We start from the raw sequence: 22,489 nt of genomic DNA on the forward strand, positions 1-22,489 counted from the left end.
TGCTTTTTCCTCCAAAGAGAAGGATGTGAATCATACTAGAGCTTGAGAAACATCGCAAAGCATAATTTAATTTCAGGTCTAGTTTAACAGTGTCAAACACGTCATGTAGAGTGATTTTTGATTGAGAAGAAGATGAAGAGGGAAAGATCCAGATGATCTGGTCCAGTAATGTTCACCAGTTCAACTTATGAAAAGGAACAAAACTCAACACCTCCAAGTACGTCTACTGAAGGGCATGGTCTACCAACACATGGCTGTTTGACAACACAGCAGATGGATCCAGGACCAGCATATGTCACTGACCTTGAAGTGCAGAGTCACTTTATTCCACGTTATCATAAAACAGAATGTTCATTAATGAGCAAAACAACAAGAGCTAACGCCTGCTTTTAAAAGCAAAAAGAGCCTTGTTGACACATGATTTAAAGCTATGACTTTTATTAAGAGTAGCAGGCAGACACAAACAAGCCTCAGCTTTGTAAAGAGAACAGGCCAACAAAAACGTTGATTATCTAGGTCAGTTGCTATTTTATACAGCTCTTAGGGCCTACATCAGAATGTTGTGGGAGCTTTCTGACATTAATCCACTTTGAGGGGAATCTTATTGGCAGACCAATACAACTTCTGTGTATTATCTGATGTTTTTAAGCCAGTGAATTAAACTTTTGTTTTATATATCCATCCATCTAATGTTGGAGTTTATAAAACCGCATAGATGTTAACAGATCAGAAAAGCTGAGACAGACAGGGAATCAAATAAACTTTGTCAATGATGGTTATCTTAAAGCATGCACAAAGGAAGAGAAGACCGAATACAAGAGAATATTCTGTTCTTCCTGAGCAACTAAAATCGTCTATTTCTCTGGAAGTCTTTTAAGAAAATGAAGGATAAAATATACGTACAGGGAAATGTTTCACTACAAATTGCTCCAGAGAAAGGATCATCCATATTATTTATAAAATCACACAGTGAGATTATTCATATGTCTGGGATGAAAGGCAAGCTTTTGTATGGCGTATGGAAATGTCTACAGTCTGGTTTCACAGAAACACTAATGTCGACAGTTTCAGCTGACAGAGATCCCTTACTCAAGTATGAGCATCTAAGGAAACGCGGAGACAAAGGTGCACACAATCACTTGGAAGCAAGCTATCTACAGCTAAAGCAACATATCACTTCACTACAAACTGGGACTGAAACGTATGAAAAGCAAGACAGGAAATGCAAATAACGATTATTTTTGTTATTAAGTAATCTGTCAATTATACATTTGATTGATTATTAAATGGTGTGAAATGCCAGTGTTTCCTAAACCGCAAAAGAGTAATGATGCCTCAAAACCAAAGATATTTGGTTTCTGGACATAGATGAGCAAATAAACTAGAAAATATCCACATTTATGAAGCTGACACTACAAAACCTGGTTTAATTTTATAATATGCCCACCCACATACAATAACTGATTATTAAAATGTCAATTTATTGAGTAACTGATTAATAATTGATTAATTGTTGCAGCTCTGAACCATTACCTACACTGATTTAGTTGATCAGTTGAAGCAAGTGAAACTCAAATAAAGAATAGCATATTGTAACACACACATGTGAATGCAGTACTACTGCTGCCTGCATAGTTAAAGAGAGCAAGGCTCAGCAGTATTAACACATTTTTGCAAAACGGATAATTAGTGATTTTATTGCAATCTCAATGCTTGAATATACAGCTCCCATTGCTCCAGTACTTGCTACCCAGAGAATTGAATGAAGGAGCCAGTCAGCTGAATCTGGAGATAAACTTAAATGAGTCCAGGCCTCGTCAGCTCTCAGCAACAATAAAAGGGGAGATGTCTCCTCCCATTGACCCAGTCCTCAAATACAGCACGGTCTGGGAAATGGCTCCTGGACACAGTTTTAATTACCACAATAGCAAGAAAAGCAACATTAGACAAACACTGGGGATGGCTGCCCTTTTTAATGAAGTGGATAGTGATGGACTTGACAATATCTGTGACAACATTGAGAGCCTGATCAATAACACTCTCCTGCATCAGTGGTTTTCTAATGACACTGTCCACCATTCCAAAAAGACGTGACAGATTTCAAAAGGTAGACACACACTGCTCTTTTATTCAACCACATATTATTTCTGAGCAATATGCAAGCATCTTTTCCAAATGTGTGTTTCGTTCCAATCACTGTGATTATGGTAGCAACATCCACATTATTTATTGAACTAAAAAAGAAGGAATAGAAAGATTTTCACGTTTTCTTGTGGTGAAAAACGCAAAAGGCTGATATATGAAATCGTCTTACACAAAACAGAAAAATATCTGTCCAAAGCTGTGGCATGAGGTATTTTATTAAGTACAACTCTCTCCCTATACTCATATATAAGTAATGTAGAAGGTCTCAAGTGTCTTCTCCAATCCCCCCATGCATTTATCAGGACTCATCTCCCTGGGGTACTTGACGGTGACAGATTAGAGGGTCTCTCATTCAGCGGTAGAGAACAAAGAGCCACAACGAGACACCCTTTTACTCCCCCACATGCATTCAGCAATCTACCTCCACATGCACAGTAAGGTTGTACACAAAGATGTGCATACAGTTCTGCTCAAAACCTTTAAGTGGTGTAAACAACGAAGGGTAGTTCATACTGACAAAGTCACGGTACAGTCACGTGAAATGATGTATTCTCATAAAGAAATGGGAATATTCGGTCATTCTCAAAGACTAGACTGTCATCCATAGGGGGTCAAATAAACTTGGTAATTCTTAAGTTTTAATTAAGGTCCAGTGTGTAAGAATTGGTGACATCTAAACGTGTAAAACACTGTTTGGGCTTGTTGTAGAAACATGGTGGTGCAAGATGGCGCCCTCCATAAACTAACGCCCATGGCTAAAGTACATATAAGAGGCTTATTCTAAAGCTACAAACAACTCTTTGAAATTGGGTTTTCTATGGCTTATGACAATGGTTTATATTTATAAGCAGGAGAAAAACTTTATCTGCCAATAAACCTTCGTAAATGTTACACTATATCTCATTGCAGGCTTAGTGATTGAAAACCAATAAAAGGCATATTTTCTCTTGTCATAATTTATATGTAATGGGTCATGATAGTTTGTCATCTTTAAAGAGGGGTCCCCATATAAAAAGTTTAGGAAACACTGGTCGAAGTAATCTGTTGTACAGTAGTGATTTTATGCTAAAAGTAAACATGGAAGACACAGTCACTGTGTTTTACTGTATATGAGGAACAAACCATCCTTTAGGCTTTCAGGTCTTATATCTGTTACAGCTTGGAGCTTCAGGTCTCTCTTTTACAAATCCAATATAACCCTGTCCTGCAAAACACAGTAATTAGTATCCATACTAGCACGGCTGTCTTACCACCTCACAGTCAATAAATAATTATGTCACAGTGAGCCTCGGAGGGTTTAATAAGGTGTCAGACATCCAGGGAACATCTGGCTTTTAAGAGTCATGAAGACAAACAGAAGGAGGGGTCATCAAATTACTCCTCTTAGTGCAGAGTCAGCAGAAATGATTGTTTCTCCTCTCCCCGACCCCCCCAAAGGCTAAATACTCAAAGACTATAACCCTTAATCTTGTCAGAGAAAATTGCATGTGCATATAAACCCTGCAACTGTCTAACCCCCGCCCTCATCATACATTGCAACAGAAAAAACATCATTTGTGGTCAAGCACAACTGACACACAACATTTAAACCTGAACATTGCACTTGGACATTGCTTCCACAACTCCTTGCACGCAACTCCAATTTAAAGTATAGAATTTTTATTACAGCGTAAATTATTTTCACGTTAAAATACAGCGGTGTAAATAGGTTGAGCAAAGTCAGCTACAGACAGATTTATTCCCAATAAGATAATTTGCTCTTGCATCATCCTCCTCCTAATGTTGTGATTGTTGTTCGAGGATTCAAAAGACTTTGCAAAAAATGATGAAACACACAAAAGGAGCCCTTCTTGCTGCAGCAGTGAGAAAGAATCAGTGTCACTTGACCACTAGAAGGTCTATGTAATCACATGACCTTTCAGTAGCATCCTCCCTGCCACACAGGTTAGCCATGCGTGGTTATGTTAAGAGGGAGAAAACATGAAGACACCAGTCCCCGCAACTAAATGTTTGAATAATCTTTATTATTTGCTCTTGTAAAAAAGATTTTCTTGAATGCTAAAGTTTAAACAGAGTAAGGGTTGTTTTCCTGAAACATTGTGTCCATTGATAGAATCTGTAAGCAACAATTAATGAGTTATAACACAGATCATTTTTTAAAGGATATTGACTAATTGACTAATAAAAAAAAATATTGAGATATAACTTTTCACCCCTAAATATACTTAACTTTTTGTAAGTGCACCTGATTGTATGAATTGTTGTTTGTCATCACCCTAGAATGAGCCTTTTATAATAACTATGTCTTTACGATAGCCACCAATGAACAAAAACATCTTCTGGGTTGTGATGCTAACATGAAAGAGAAGGGTGAGGTGACGGATATTCAGCTGCAACATATAATTTCAGCAATGAATGTTGCTAAATTTTACACATTGTATACCCCACAAAGACTTGCATATTGAATATGGTGTTTGTCGAATAACAGTTTTCAAAACTGTCTTCTCCTTTATTAAAAAAGATTCAAGTGAGCAGTAGAAGAGCAATTTTTGAAGCAGCACTACAATGGGGTCACATAGCATTTAGATACTGCAGCTGTATCTGTGTCATGGATTAAATAGTTCATGTGTCAGTGGCTGAGCTTTTTTAAAAACAATCAAAGTTAACAAACGATAAACACAGGCAATTCTATGGAGTCATTTTCATTCTGCAGATTGACCTGGGCTAACCTCCCCAAGAAACCATGCACTCCAACAGAGATGGAAGAGCTTCAAATTAATTCAAAAATCACCAAGGTCCCACCAGGACCTTGTCACCACTCTTGTTATTGCCAAAAAAAAAAGAGACTTCTCCTCCTCTGTCATCACTGAAGCCATCATCTCATCTCCCCAGAGCTCAAGTGATAAAAGGCTGAAATATTCCCCTGGATGTTTTCACCGTGGAGATAAATTCTTAGTGAACACATGGAATTCCCCTGAATCAAAATAATAAACCATTGTTACTTACATTCTGATTATGTAAGTAAGAGCTGCTTTAGCTACAGTCCTGTCCTCTCTCTTTCTCTCTATCAATGGTACCTGCCACCTCACAGCAGGGGTCTGATCTTCTTTCTGTTCATCTTCTATACTTCATATCCTCATGTTTAGGAATTGTAAATGAGGTGGCAGAGCTTTCTCTGTGTTTTTCATATCCAGGGAAGATGTATTTTTGGGACAGACATCGTAGCTAGCTGGTAAACCAAGCTCAGTATGATTAAGAGCAGGTGCAGTTACTACAGAGTGAAGACAGTGCTTGAGGAGGCTTGTGTCTCCTGTGTGTCATCTAGCCATATTTTAGACACCCTGGGGAGAAGCCTTAAGAGTTTTCAGTCTTTACTCCATGGCACTTGAGTAATAAAAGGCCACGATGACCTTCGCTGACATTCAGTGGGTCAACAGAATGAGTTTCCCTTTTCACCTCCAGGCAGAAAGCATTCCATTTATTAAGGGAACATAGGCAATCATGGGTTTATCTCACCAGCAGCAGCAACACGTCACAGACAGTGGGCAGCTTAAGGAAAGAGCTGCATAGGTAAGTAAATGTAAACATAGCCACATAAAAATCAGTGCAAGAAACAGTTGTCAGTATATTCCCATTATTCTGTATGTCATAGACACAATATTTGGTGTGGAAATTATAGTCCATGACCTCACACATCAAGTGAATGTGACAATGAACACAATGTCTGACCCCTGTCTGCACCTCACTGCAGCCAGACAGCCAGACAGACAGTGATGTCGGGGGCCTGGATATGGTGAGAGACCAATACTCCAGAGATTCCCCTCGCACTGCTCTATCAATTATTCACGTCATAACATGGCTGGCCAATAAGACGCACATACACACACAAAACCCTCAAGGCTAAAAAGAGACAGAATCAGCAACAGGAATGCCTTGCATGTATCCACAAATTTCTCCCAAAAAGTTATATATATATATTTTCCAAGCAATTCTTAACAAAAATAATTATCCGGTTGCCCTTCTTCAAGTGTTATCGCTTTTTTTTTTATGGCAAAAACAACGTACAATCGCAATATCGGTCTGAAAAAATCACAATCAGGTATTTCCCCCTTGAGAAATCTGACTGCACTTGTTCTAGAGCTTTTCCTGTCCTGAGAAATAATGCTTCAGATTTCTTTCTGCTGAGCATCAGTCATGCTACAAAATCCACAGCAGAAGAAATGACACGCCATCAAGGTAACACAAGCTCATACAAGTTATAGAATCACAGCTGTGACCACTTTGACATACTAGGGCTGTTATTTGACAAGGCAGGGACTGCTGTTGCTACCTGGAACAGCCGAGATAAAATGATTTCTTTGTATGACCAGCAGACGCCCATGTACACGAAAAAGAAAGAGTAGCTTCAACGTGTTGTCAGAGCTTAAATATGTTTGCACAAACCTTGCCATAGTCTCCATAGTGAAACAGCCTGAGCATATATTGTTCCATGGAAAATAATATCCTTAATGGCTGATTTGGCACTGGCTGGAATTAAATTGTGTAAAGTAAATGTACCACAATTCTTGGCCACTGCAGGCACAGTAAAGAAATCTGTGCCACCATTTCTATAATATCAACATTATAAGAATTTAACTCATCCAAACCGAGAGTGAAGCCTAGCCTGGGATAGACTACTTCATAGTCATACAAGAAAATACAACACTTCTAATAGATCTCAGGTGGTGCACATCTCACATTGCGTCCAAAGCTGCCGACTTGGTTTTTGTTTATATAAAAAAATAAAAAACTTACTTTCATGATAGATGAGCATAAAGGTGGACCTTTGTAGACAATGATGCAGTGATCTGCTTTCACTTCCTGATTTTTCTTTTAGCCACAACTCAACTATCTACTGTTAACAAAGTACTGGTCCAAAAATGAAATCCTTGTTCTTGCATTTCTCCATTGTTGTTTCTTGTCATTAATTAAGGTTGCAAAATTCTGGGAATCTTGAAAATTGGAAGCTTTCCATCAGAGTTAAGGGGAAATTATGGGGAAATAACGGGAATTAACTGGAAATTGTCCAAATTGAAGGTTTATGGCTTAAATATAGTTGGTAAATAATATATTGTAGCCTAATCTTGGTGAAAACAATCTAATGTGTTGCAAATACAGCTGAATATCAATGCTACTCCTGCACTGTGTATTCTTCCATCACATGCTATGGATGTATTACAAGAATGGTACCTCCCCTTACAGCTTGTAACAAAGAATACTCCACATAAACCACAATAGTAAAAGAGACACCTGTAAAACTGTTCACAGGACACTTTGAGACTTGAGATTCTTTATATTCTATAGTGTTAATTCACAGAGTTTATTTTTTGTAAAACCTTCCTAAAGGCCATAAAAAGCCTAGACAAATGTAGGGATGCATGATATTGGACTTTTTGCCAATATCCGACATGCCGATATATCGGGAGTGCTTGGGCCAATAAAAAATAACAATACAGCTATATAAACATCTTTCCTTTTGCCCAAGTGCAGAGGTCACTTAGTCTCTTCTGTAGTGAACTTAAGTTCTCTTGGAAAGTTTCTGGAAATTTAGCCAGAATTTTCCACCCCTATGCAACCCTATTTGTAATACTTTCTGAAACTAATCAAAAATTGCAGAGGAGAAAACCAACTTACAGTTTACATTTTATGTTCATGCCTTGACTAACTGAAGATCACGTGATAAATGTTTTTTATTATGGACATAGATTATTTCTGAAACAGAGTTAAAACAAAATATCTGAAAATGTTGTTTACAAATAAAAATTCATGGATGTAGCCACAGGGTCATCAGATAAAAGTGTCAGTAGAGACACTGTTAATTATTATTTTTCTACAGCAGCTGATTTTGGAGCTTGTGCTGTGCACACGCAACATCCATTAGACAAGCAGCCATATGGTATCCTGACAGGTGTTAAAAGTGTGTGGATCACTGGGGACCACCCAGTCAACAGGCTCATAACCATTAGCAAGACTGACGGTGAGTCTGTGAAGAATTTGTCAACATCAAAGACTCAACTATTGTCCTTTTTCAGCATTCAACTTTACTGATAAAATGAGTGAGGATAAGAGGAAAATATTGTTGAAATATAATTAAAAATGAATTAATCTTTTATGTCATTACAAACTCACCAAATAGTCCTACCAGTGCAACAAAATGTGTCATGGCAGAAATGAGCCATGTATTTGGATCAGTAATTAATCAATTATTATGCCTCATCTCTGCTGACACTGTTTGAATGAGGCCAAACCCTCCAAAACCTATATTCACAGAGCAACTGTTAAAATAATCATATTATAAAGGGTTTAAAATACTTCCCAAAGGCATATTTAAGAATGTCAGGATTATATATACTACTACTTGAATCTCAGCTTCAGCTGTTCTTTATGGATTTTTTCACAGCGGTGAACTTGTGGTAATCAGACCAATGCGGCAAAATCATCACTTCCAGGGAAGCTGGGCTTCCACGACAGTGGTGATTGGAGGAACGGTCTGAAAGGTGGAACCAGTTTTTGATCGATAGCGCTGCAGAAACATATGTGACAGCAGAGCCTTTTCTGCCTCAGTTCTAAGTCCTGTGTGGATTTTGCAAGGGAAGTCTTTCAACAACCAGCAGATTGTTGTGTTACTTGCTCCACGATATAGACAATTTTTGTTTGCACATACACTGTAAATAATAAACGTGTTCATTTGCAGAATTTATGTAATTTATGTATCAATAACTGGGCCTCCTGAAATGTGCTTCCCCTGTTTCAAAGACCAGCAAATACCACTGTTGTGTGTGTGTATACACATATTATATGTGTACATATATATATATATATATATACATATATATATATATATATACACATATATATATATATATATATATATATATACATACACACACACACACACAGTATATACACATAAATATACACAACATATGGAATAAGTTCCTCATCTATGAACTATGCTACACTGGTTTATGGTGATCTGATGATTAACACTACCAGCACATTACTGCCTTCATTCTATGTTTTCTATATATAACTCAGCCTGTTCATGTGAGGATTAGCTGAACATGAACGCAATTTTCCAGATATAGTTTCACCCACTTTTCCTCTACAGCTTTAAACACCTGCTCTTCCTCTATAGATAGAGATTCAATGCACGTCTCTGGCGAGGGTTAACGTCTTAAACACACACACACACACATACACACGCAAGTACGCAATTGTAATTAGAAAGGCTGTGGTAACCCCCACAGCAAATAATGAATAATTATAAACAATAATCAAAGATTGACAGCCCCCACTGGTCCAAAATGTCCAAATAATCATTTCTAATGCCCTCATTTAATGCTCCCCCCTCAGCTGCTGTGGCCATGGATAACGTCTCAGGGTGTGCGTTTACAGTTCATTAGGGGTTTTCACTAAAATATATCTGTAGTGACTGCGTAATATAGTGGCAGGGTTGGGAAAGGCAGCAGGCAATGCTGAAACGGCACAGAACGTAAAGTATCCTTTTCTTTGCCGTAGCTTTATTTACTGCAGGCGGAGAGTCGGTCTGACTGTAGACACAGAGAGGGAGTGAGAGAAACACTGTCACCACAGAAACGACTCAGAGTCACTCACAGACAAGAAGGAGCTGTGTATGTGCAGTGCAGCTGACCGTGTGTGGAACAATCACTCATCTGTTCATTCAAGTAAAAATAGTCTCTGTGAAAATAGGTTTTATTTAGGTTTTATCACCCCTATTTTACGATTGAGTTTCACTGTTAATCTTCAACACATGTTTTTCCTTCACCCCCGTGTCTGAAGTCCCTGAGGACAGGAAGTGTTCCAGTGATATCCAGCGTCTTTTCAGGCTGACAGTCACTGTTCAATGACAGTAGTTAGCTACACTGCCAAACAATATCCAAACACAAGAGTATGACGACAACCAACAAAGAAAGGGACAGTGAATGCCAGTGCAAGAGAGCGGTGGGACTAATGACATAATTGTTTTCCTAAATTAGCATATTCACCTTCTACATGAAAGCACATGGGCGGCTTTTGGAGATTTTGCTACTCTGGGACCCGTTGTTCCGCGTGGACGGGCTCTAAGGATCCATTCAAATACCAAAGCAAAGAAAAAGGGACCGAGTTGGTGGTTACACAGGCTGTGGTGCCTTTCCTGTGGAAAGTGTGACCCCCATAGTGCTTGTAACTGTTGGTATAAACGCTAATACTATAAACTATTATCTAAACAGCTAATCACAACTTCATCTGAGGCCACATCCATACTACAACAATTGCGTTTGAAAACAGCAACAATCTGCTTCGAGACGCTCTCTATCAAAAGTAATTGGTCTCCAAACTAACAAACCTTAAAAAGGGATTTCACGTGACTGTTTAGGTACACTGTGAACGCATGTACTGGTAAACACAAGAATATATCCTCTGTAGCTGCAGCTGTTTCAGAAGTACTACTGCAGAGAAACAATAATGAAAAGTAAGAACAAGGATTCCTGTTATGAGAGCGACTATGAGGGGAAACTGAAACTGAAATGAAGTGTCAACAGAGCTTATTTTCCACAGCTAATAGTCAAGTTGTGGTTGATAAGAATCAGCCAGGAAACAAATATGGGTAACTGCATATTTGGTTTTTCTCTTTGCAGTTTCTTCCAATATTGTGAGTTTAATCTTCTACTGAAATGGAAACGAGAATGAGATTAAACACAGGACTAACTTTACCCAAAAAGTAAAACACCCTGGTGCTGAGAGACATTTCACACAGCCCAGATCAATTCATCTGCCTTTTTTACACATAAAATAACGTGAGACCTATCCTGTTAGTTTGATGGGGTAATTTTGATGTATTTCCTTCCACTGATGTATCTTGCAACACAAGCTGAATGAGTGTGAACTTCTCATGGGTTCTCTATTGATTTTCAACCTGCTAACCATTAAATGGAAATTAGAAATCAAGGGTTTTACAGGTCACCGTAATAACTGCCATCCCTGATTTATAGCAACGATGTTCCAGATAATGTGTGCAGAAAACATGCTGTATACACAAATGCAATGTAGCACCACACACTGTGTAATCCGACCCAAGTGACAATCCAGCCCTGTATATGGTTTTGAATGGAGTTTGTGATATGAATAGGTTAATAAAATTGACCCTCTGAAACATAAGCTATGCAACTCGAATAATACACTATGGGACTACAAGACATTATCTTAAGTTTCCTAATTTAAACATCGATATGTCAACCATTTCAAAATAATTGTGAGAGACAACAAATGTTCCACACTCACCTCATGTATCCCTTCCACTTCAAAACCATTCAGGTTTGCATAAAGTGAGTGGTGCCTTTTTCCTAGCAATGATTTTGTAGTGACAGCCCTGGTTGGCACTGCCTTGTCCGAGAGCCCGTGTTGCATAATTCCCTGCTCCTCTGAGCTCCTACAATCCAGCTGCTGTTGTCCAGGAGTGTCCACCTCCTCACGGCTCTCCATCTCTGCACGTGCCGGTGCAGACTCGGGCTGCTCAGGCCGAGTGCACAGGTCATACATCACTTTCTGTCAAAGTCAGACAGCGCCGGTGGGATCAATGTGACCAAATGAGGTGCCCAGCCGAGAACAGGCCATCATGGGCTTTTTATTTGCTCGAGGAGAGTGACACGGATCCTCTGTGGCAGGTTGACTTGAAAATGATAAAAGATGTAATGTTCCTCCTTGTCTTTAACAGTTAGTATGCAGGAGCAGATTTCTTCACAGCTAAGTTGAAGTGTCTGAAAACAAGTAAAGGACTGTTTTTGGAAGGAGACACATTCTCTCTCCTAAAAATTTGGAGTAAATGCAGATGAAAATAGCACTGCAGAACGTCTTGTATCTCAGTTATAATTTGTTACTGTGAAAAGTAAAAGAAATCCAGTTAAATATGAAGCAGGGGTTGTTCACAGTGGCATTTCTTTTTTTTTTCTAAATTGAGGACACTGAGCTCTACAGGGACCTTACATGTTTCCAGCCTTGGGTGTTTCACTCTGATTTAAAGAATGTCATCATCCTGATTGCATTCTTCGGCATACTGATGTTCATTCAGATTCCCGACGCTGACATCGTCTGCTTCAATATGCCTTAGAGCTCTGTCATCTAAGAGGGTTTTCACAGATGATTGTCCAAAAATTGGAAAACATGCACTGTTCTACCTGACATCAATGCTGAAACAGCGCGTGAAGGCCAAACTAGACAGAAAACAAGAGCAGATGTGCCATGTAGAAAAAAATAACAAAACAATGTCACTAACAGGTCTCTATTCCAGGTCCCAGACTTGTGATGTGGGTGGCATGTTGACTCTCCAGCCGCGAGTCCTCCATCCTCAGTGATGCTGCAGTGTCAAAACGCATTTCATCCACATGCTAAAAAAGACTCGACAGAGCTGCTTAATCCAATCTCAGTTACAGTGCCGTAAAGGTGAAGAAAGAGGACGAAGAGAAAAATGTGTGTGTGGAAGACGGCGAGTGTCGCTGTGAGGAGGGGGTAGGGAGGACTGCTTCACTCGTCCTATCACATAAAAGCAGGCTTTGAGACGGGGCCCAATCATTACCACGACTAGAGCTCGTTTCCATGGAGATGACGCTGGAATGATGTTGGCTGCCTATTGATTGTTCAAGAGGCAGTACAGACTGCAACACAGGGAGGCTGCAGGAGGCAGGCAGAGGAACAAGTGTGTCAAGGCCACACTACTTATCATGTTTTACTGCGCTTGTCCACTTTAAAAACAAATTACGTCTTACAAGGCGATTAATGCTAGGTTAATAGACATGAAACTACCATGTAAAAAAAGGTCAAACACTGCAAAAGAAATCTGTTTCACACCTTAATCCTAGTTTATATAGACTTGCTGCCCATACTGTATATTGACTCAAACAAGTAACATATAAATAAATCCCATCAACCAGCAGCAGCCTGACTACAAGCCAAAATGAAATTATGTCAATTTATTTAGGCAGAAATCTGGTAAACTATCACTCAGGCATGACAAACTATACCTCATTTAAAAGTAATTCTATTGGTGTAAATCACAATATTAGGATAGGATTAAAAATAATAAAAAATATACACTGATCTGTCGGCTTGTGACTAAAATCACAGCTTGATCAGCCAAGGCAAATGACAAGGCTGATCAGACACAGATACGCTGATAAACTTGCAATTGCATGCTGCAGGATGTTTTTTGCACATGACAGGATAGATACAGCTGCATGTATATGTGTTATCAGCACAGATGTTATTCACTGAAAGTGAAGAAGACACAACAGACACACTTTGGTAAACCTGCTGGACAAGACCAAGGACGAACAATTACATTAACATTTGAAACCACAAAGTTAAAGAGACTCTCAAAACTCCACCAGTCCACTGAAAATGTCAAATTTCACAGCTTTCATTCAACAGCACTGAAAAGATTGGAAGTTGCACACTAATAAGTAAACACTTCCCTTACATCACATTGCCAGAAATGTTAAATCTCATGTTTTGCTTGCTACAACCTGCTACAAGCTAATTCCAAAACAGCAATCAGCTTTACAACTCAGTTACTTAAGCTTGATGTTAATGATGATAAAGTTTCAGCAGCACAGAGTATAGGGCTGCCACTTTTTCCAAAGATCTTGCTGAAACAAAATTTTGTGTTGAGCTATACATTCAAGGATATTTGCATAATTCTCTCTGCCCACACACAGCTACATGAGGTCGACTGGAGCTAACAGCTAGACGCTAACAGCTGAGAATGCAGAGCTGTTGGTTACTTTGCCCTCTATAGTAGAGCCAGAAATACCTCCACGTGCTGCTTGCATTATGCTTTAGTGTTCACTGTCACCGCAAAACAGCATGACATCACTGTCTTTATTTTGATTGGCAAAAGCGGCATGGATGCAAGCTGCACTTACAGAGCCCTCTGCTGGACAACTACTTGGTAACTACTTCACACAGTCTGAAGCGCTTGAAGGCAGTGTTAATTTCATTGACGAAAACTGGTGAAAAATCAACAGAAACGAGATGACTAATACTATGACAATATCTACTGAAACTAGACAAAAAAATTGGGCGATAAGAATGGGGAACAGAACCAATCAGAAGAGAAGATTAATAACATACAATCAGAACTAATCTCTTTAAGAGGTATGAAGGTTAGGTTAACTTGAGCAAGGCACCCAATTCCCACTGCTAGCTCACTGCTAATTCACCTGGCTTGTGTGTGTGTGTGTGTGTGTGTGTGTTCACTACTGGTGTGTAAAAAGGATGGGTTAAATGCAGAGGTCAAATTCAAAATCACTAATTGGTGTGTGTGCAAAATCGCTCATTCTAAATATAAAGGCATAAAACATAGAAGAATCAAAATGTACATTGTTTCAAACTGCAATTTCAATTTGAAAATAATTAATTGTTCAACCTTAATAAAATGTCTATCAAATTGTGAATGTTTACGCAATAACACAGAGATTTTGATTTAAAAAGAAAGGTTACAAGAGACAGATCAAAGCTCATACATATTCCCTGCCTTGTCATTTTGTGCCAACATAGCATTTCAGTCCTTCCCATTATGCTCACAAGACCATGGCTTTAGAAGCCTGGAGGAAACTCGGATGTGAGCTCCACTGAACAGTATTTCTATACTGTTTCAATGCCCTGAATTAGAACAGGGCTGCTTACAGAAGAACAGTCGCCACCAGAGAGTGCACTCATCACATGATGCAGACACATAGATACAAATATAAACTCTGCAGGAGCATTAAGCAGAATGTAAGTCAAACTAAATATCCACTAGACAGAAGTGCAAAAGCCCATCTAGACTTTTACCCAGGTCCATCATTGCTTAGTGCAACCTACATCCTAACACGACAAAGCCTCTCTTGTTTGCCTGTCATGTGACCGCGGAGCAGGTTGGTGGTCAAATGCATCCCACACATACAGTAACTCCACCTTGAATTAGGACAGAGAAAAACATGAACATTTCTGACACATAAGATGTCAAAAAATAAGCACAGAACTCGGTCCTGCATTTAAATGACTTAGTGACGACATGGTTTTGAATAATGCAGGGAGAGTACCACATTTATCTTTGAAATTCACACAATTTTATGGCAAAGCTATTTTGAGAAATGCACGGGAATAAAGTTTATAATGTGATATTACAGTATATAATCATACTGAAGAGTGAAAAGTGTCATGTGCATATATGAAAATAGCTTACCTCCATGTTGGTGTCCATGCATTTGGAGGGCGTGGACTCTTCTGACCCAGAGGACTTGCTGCTGCAGGGGGGCTGGTCGTCCCAGCCTGCATGGGGAGTGTTGTGAGGGTGACAAATGTTCGGAGAGCTGCTGTGACAGGTGTCCACGGCTGCAGCAGTGGTGCTGGGGTCAGCGTCACTCACTTCCCAGCCTGGAGGCACCGTGTTCTGAGCTTGTCTGGTGTTCTTCTGAGTGGGCTTTCTTGTGAGACTTTTGTAGTCAGGGTGTCCTGCTTGGTGTTTCTCCTCCAACTGTTTTCTGTGACTTTCTAGCAGGTGGCAGAGAAAGAGGGCTTTTTCTAGCTCAAGTTCCTGCCTATGATGCAAGCTACAGTCTTCCCGCTCACCATTTATCTCGTCATACAGAGTCAGCAGCAACAGCTCCAGCTTTGTAGACAGGTCTCTGCTGCATGAACTGTAATGTCTTAAATCTTTGATCTTCACATGTTTAGCCGCCAAACTCCCACATCTATTTGAGTGCCTGTCCTTTTGGTACCCACGCTTCGCCGACAGCTCCCTCACGACCCTCCGCTGCTCCCTCTCTGCTTCTTCTCGCAGACACCTCAGCTCGACACAGAGGAGTCTGTGGGCCCGCTGCGTTTGGCTCTTTTCCGCTTCCAAGTCAGCACGAAGCCTCTCAAGCTCTCGCCCATGGCCCGTCTGGCTCTGGCAGGGTTTCTTGGATGAGATGGTCAGAGGGTTATCCCGCTCTGTCCCCATGATGCCTCAGTCACAGCACAACATGCGAGGAAAGGCATGGCACATTCATGTCAAAAGAGAGCCATGCACGAGAGGTGAGAGGAGGTGCAGGTGGGTGATTGATGGTTTATCAAGAGACATACAGCATGCAAGTATCACACCAGGTCACAGGCAACTGAAAAGATGAAACAGTGGAAGATTTAAGAGAAATGATCAGGTGTTATTGTTTTGGGATGGACAGGAAATGCAGTGTTGTAGCACAGAGAAAGTACTGGAAATAATTAAAATAGGAAAACAAGGAAAATATTCACAAAAGCAAACCTAATATACAGAGCTAATAGGAAAACAAGTCCTAGTTTACAACCACAATGCATTATCTCCTTGTCAGACACACAAACATGGATGTTATTTTAGACATTAACTTGAATCTGGAACATGTGAGGAAAAATAGCCTCGTCATGCTTTTACTACCTCAGGAATATTTCCAAAATCAGATCTGTACTAGTCAACACCACAACAGAGAAAGTCATACATGCCCTAATTTCCTCTGGCCTACATGACTTGCCTAAAAACTAGTAGAATAGTGCAGCTCAGGATTATTAAAAATTCAGGAGCTAGACTACTGAGCAAGACAAAACCACTTTTCCCACAGAACAGAAATTGTTGTTATCTATAATGGTTTCCACTCTTTGTTATTGTAAATTTTAAAATACTTTTAATCACTTATGCATGTACACCCTAGCATCAGATGACAGTGAGCTACTTATTTCTCAAAAGCCAAACACACTGCCTTGGCCTTTTGACTGTTCCAGAGTTCAGGTTTAAGACTAAGGGAGATTGAACCTCTGGAGAACTGGCTCCTCAGCTCCGGAATAACCTTCCACGGTCAGATCAAATTATATTTTAGAGTGAAACCGTTTTCATCTTCACTCCACAGTTGCAATTTTTTTTTACACGTTCTCAGCCACTATTTTCTAACTATATACTGAGAGAATCTATCTATTTGCTTTACAGGGATTCAATATTTAAATCTAAAGTTCATTTTTCCCAAGTTTAGTTTTTAGACTACTTGTTACACCTTTTCAACAAAGCAAACAGGCAAAAACAATTAATGTAATAAGGTATTATTATCAGAGCCGGCCCAAGGCATAAGCGAACTAAACAGCTGCTTCACTGATCACAAGGCAAGATATGATACAGATATAGCTTCACATATATTGAGATATTTAAATTGTGTTTATCTTATTATTTTGTTTTAGTTTGGAGTTGCTCATTTAGTGCACATTTACACGCCTGTTCCAAGACTTATAAATCAAAGTAATCAGAATACAATTTGACTCTTTGATACACAAAATGGTACACATTAACATGACTGCTAACCTCGAGCTGAGGATACAACAGGTGAACTTAATATACAGAGCTGCACCGTTAGCGTGTTCTTGTAGCCTGGACTCTCAGCACATGGACGCTGGGATACGGTTCATGTTACAGTCTTCAGTAAATGGCTAATTTAACAGTTAACATTAACGGACTGTTATACAGTCAATTAGGTGACGCTACACTTAGCGGCGCAGTTGATAAAGCAAACCCTGACTCGCTAATTACGTCTTGTTAGCCAGCGTTAGCTTCCCGTTAAGTTTATAGTAGCTGAAACTTGCACCAAACTCACCTCTCAGTGGGCTCGACTATTACATTTTACTTTTCATCAATGGAATCCTGCTCCTCAAACTTAGCTTCTAGTCCACGTTAAAATTGGTGATTTACCACTGTGGACAGGGATAATGTTTGTTGTCAAAGGTCCACAGAACCAAGCTGGCAGCTTGTTTATGTGTCAGTGTAGCAGCGTCTCAAACACGACAGGCTGCGTCCGCCGTCAATCTGCTGACCAGTACAGGAGCTGTGGTGCGTTCACGCGCCCTGCGTCCTCGGAGTTACGACTCGTGTGGGTCCCTATTATTCATATTACTCGTTCTATTTATAATTTCCTCTGCCCTTTAACTATATAGCTTCGACGTTTGTTTGTTGCATTCAGCCAACAAATTAATTGATTTGTATTAATTTCAATACTGATTTTAATACCACCAACAGTATTTTCAATACCACCGCCAGTCCGTGAAAGCAACATAATCCTCGAGTCCAACATAGCTGAATCAACTTTTTGTGTGAGACAGGCGCCTACTAGTGGTTATAGATTGGAAGTGCTCCATTAGTCTGTTCCATAAGGGTTCAATTAATAAATGTTGACATCCAGATCTGTAGGTAATTCATGCATATTTTCTGATGCAAATTAAATACATATTTGAAACACATTCGCCTAACGTCTTTTCTCCACAAATGTATTGCTTACTAAAAATTACCTTTGGAGATTTTCAGGTGAGAAACATACAGTATATCATTTGTTTTATGGTTAAACTATATTAACAAAGTCTCATAATAAATTATTTCTTTTATTACAATTTTATTTATATGTATATTTATTTGTAAGCTCAGTGTGGGGTTTTGAAATTATGGCCAACATATTAGTCACAAGCTATTGTTCTGATCAATATTGAGATAAGGGACAACATATTTTATTTCATGTTTTCATTTGTTTTTTGTAATGTTACATTCATGTAGTGCTGTACCATATGTAAGCCTGTTTCCACCAGAGTGCACACCCAAGTCTTAAGTATGACATACTTACTATACAAGTCATAATTGTAAGACTTAACATCTCATATTTGAGTCATATATGAGATAATGAGTCGCAATTATGAGAAATTAAGTAATTATGAGATACTAAATTATAATTATGACGTACATACTTCTCTGGATGTCAAAGATATTATGGATACTATGGAAGCCTGTTGCATACCCAAGGTTTAATTGCGAGCAACTTTAATTATGAGAAAGTAAGTCATTATTATGAGAAAGTGAGTCATTATTATGAGATAAGAAGTCATCCTTTGGAGATAGAACATCATAATTATGACATGTGTATGCAATCTTCCAGAGTATCATATTTTGAAGGTTAATACAGCAGAATCATTTTATGACATTTGGAAAATAATGTCTATACTGACTTGATTTTATCAAAATAAAAACAACAAAACGAACCTAAGCCACTGAGGGGCTGCTGTACCGGTACTTGGTAGTTGTTGTTTGTAACTTGAATGCAAATTCCAAACAAATTGCTACACCAAAATGACGACGAGGACGCCGGCGACAGTAAGCAGCACACCTGCAGAGTAATTACCTGCTATTTTATTTACTAATTTCCTGCACCCCACAGTACCGAGCGCCTCCTACTGTGGCTTCCAGGTATTACATGTAATGTAAACAAACACACACAAACCAAAAATGGCTCTATTAATCTGTATTCATAGAGGAACACTTTAATACACATGTATGTACGTGAGAAACAGTGCCCAATGTAATAGCCACTCTCAGGACTAATCACTGAATAACTTTCGCAACGTTTTTTTTTGTCAGTCACAAAAAAACAAAAAAACACTGGTGTGAATAGTATCATCTACTATGATGTCAAATGGCAGCAGTTTTTTTTATATAATATATATGTAAATATACATATATATACACATATATATATGTATATATATATATATATATATATATATATATATACACATATATATATATCACAGTACACTGAAAACATAAATGTATAAGTACAACAGGAAAGAGGGAAGAGCAGACAGGACACAGTGGAAGATTGAAAACAAGTTTACCAAGTCAAGCTCTCCCAGCTTCAGCACACACGATGTTCAAAAGTAGTATAAAAGACGGGAAAATAGATTATTGAACAGTGGGGCATTGTGATGTAAGTAGTAAAAAGTAGTAAGAAATTATGTTATGATTTAAAACACAGCCCGTTAGGAAAGCTTACATAAAAAAAATAAAGTCATCAATGCAAATTTTAAATGACTCCTTTGACCTTGAGGAACCTCTCCCCGGGATATCATTGTCTGGCAACACTAACAACATTGAAAAGTATAAATCCCCAGTGGTATGTACATACCATTTCACATTGCCAAAAAATCATCAAAGAGGTAAAGCATACCATGTCCATCCACAGGGTGGCATTTGGACGTTTACTCAACATTTTTGGAAATAAGACTTCTCCCCTCCCTCTCAATTTTTCTCCTTGTATTTCCTTGAAGCATAGAGTAAACATTTAGCCTGAACCTTACTCTGTATATTTCTTTATTTTTTCCCCTCATTTTTAGTGCAATGTGTATCAGTTGAGAGCATCTTGAGTGGTCAGTGTTCATTGTGAGGCTTGAAGAGAGACAGACAGAAAGAGAGAGATTCAGCATACTGCTCTCTCTTATCAGGGTGTCCTTGGGCTGCTCCTTCTCTCATTTCCATCCCTATCTGTTTATGTGTGTCACACTGTTGGAAAGCGGCAGAACCAGACAGTCAGGGAAAGAAAATGCAGCAATGTAAAATAAATGAATAAATAAAAATCCTAGCTCCTGCTGCTGCATCTGCAGAGGTGGAAAGAGTCCTGAAATATTACACTCAAGTAAAAGTACCACTATTCTAAGTACAAGTAAAAGTACTGGTCTAAAGATGTACTCAAAGTTACTTAGTTACTTTTTGAACAAGGTTGGGGTTCTTTCATGTGTCATGCTAAAAGGACAAGGGGACACAAATTCATTTTTAAAGATAAACCTTTACAAATTAAAGTGGTGACAAAATAAAATATATAAACACATAATGTGTCAGTCAAAATGGGTCAAAGGTCACAAATGCTTTAACTCACTCACTCACTCACTCATGGACCTTAATTGATGCCAATTCACCTGTCCTCATCCTTCATTCACCTGTCCTCATCCTTCATTCACCTGGCATCATTCATTCATCTGTCCTCATCATTCTTTTACGTGTCCTCATCATTCACCTGTCATCATTCATTCATCTGTCGTCATCATTCACCTGTCCTCATCATTCATTCACCTGTCCTCATCATTCACCTGTCATCATTCATTCATCTGTCCTCATCATTCATTCACCTGTCCTCATCATTCACCTGTCATCATTCATTCATCTGTCCTCATCATTCATTTACCTGTCCTCATCATTCATTCACCTGTCATCATTCATTCATCTGTCCTCATCATTCATTCACCTGTCATCATTCATTCACCTGTCCTCATCATTCACCTGTCATCATTCATTCATCTGTCCTCATCATTCATTTACCTGTCCTCATCATTCATTCACCTGTCCTCATCATTTACCTGTCCTCATCATTCATTCATCTGTCCTCATCATTCATTTACCTGTCCTCATCATTCGTTCACCTGTCATCATTCATTCACCTGTCCTCATCATTCACCTGTCATCATTCATTCACCTTTCCTCATCATTCACTCACATGTCATCATTCATTCACCTGTCATCATTCATTCACCTGTCCTCATCATTCACTGCCAAAGTTTCCAGTGCGTGAATTTTATTTATTCATTTTTTATATTCAGTAATAGATGTGATTTAAAATGTAGTGTACAGTACAGTACTTCCAAAAAAACAAACTTCAGTAAAAACGACTTAAAAAAGTACAAGTACACAAAAAACCTACTCAAGTATCACCAGGGGCATCACATCAGACCTGCGTCACTTTAATATGTGGTCCTAGATCAGATCCATATCTAATATGTAGCCATGCAATATGAATGAGAATGGTCATATCAGGATCCATGTGGCTTTTTGTGTTGACATCACTGACCTATTCTCTGTACCTTACTAATCTCCTAATTCTATACCAAGCAATATCACATGTAGCTGTTTTTTGTCGTTAATGATGGCCAATGCAGAAAGGCTGTTTGTGTGCAAGTTGCAAGAGCCGTCAAGTTCAGATGTAAAGCACTTGTTGTCGAGGACGTGAGTCATCGAACATGATCAGTATGATCAGGTGTCCGTGTTCACACCAAACAAAAGTATGAATCACTTTAGCTCAGTGATATGAACTAAGTTTATGAGGCAGTCCAATGCAGCCCAAATTGGATTTTAAGCATATCCAGATTGTATCTGATAAAAAAAAACAACACATTAGATCTACGGAGGTGGTTTCACATGTGATTCTGATCATTTTTTATTTAGTTTAGACTACTGGTATTTCTGCATCGTGACCTGTAACTATAGAAATCCACGTGGAAGACTAGAGCTGATCACTTGCAATATATAATGTGAACAGTTAGTCAGGAATATGGACGATATGCTTACAAATCAGATTGGGGCTGCAGTCTAAACAAGGCCTAAGTGACCTAAAACTGATATTTGGCTCATATGCTATGAAGTCACCTGGTACCTGACCTTGCTCATTCTCTGGATCACATT

General features: G+C 38.9%; 1 protein-coding gene across 12 annotated transcripts in view; it reads right to left on the reverse strand.

Moving 5' to 3' along the window:
• LOC131458302 (RIMS-binding protein 2) overlaps positions 1–17,988 on the reverse strand; it is a 60,283-nt gene extending 42,295 nt beyond the window's left edge. For 10 of the 12 annotated variants that reach the window (XM_058627294.1, XM_058627291.1, XM_058627296.1 and 7 more), the window contains exons 1-2: positions 17,817–17,988; positions 15,410–16,322 (exon numbers count right to left, since the gene is read on the reverse strand). In XM_058627294.1, the coding sequence (XP_058483277.1) occupies positions 15,410–16,168 (759 nt within the window). In that variant the 5' untranslated portion in view covers positions 16,169–16,322; positions 17,817–17,988. Of the gene's footprint in view, positions 1–11,469; positions 11,967–15,409; positions 16,323–17,816 lie in introns of those variants that run through there. The other 2 variants (XM_058627300.1, XM_058627299.1) reach the window with 1 other exon arrangement.
• Between the last annotated feature and the right edge of the window lie 4,501 nt (positions 17,989–22,489).

Source organism: Solea solea, chromosome 4 (genome assembly GCF_958295425.1).
Source record: "Solea solea chromosome 4, fSolSol10.1, whole genome shotgun sequence".
NCBI classification, from domain to species: domain Eukaryota; kingdom Metazoa; phylum Chordata; class Actinopteri; order Pleuronectiformes; family Soleidae; genus Solea; species Solea solea.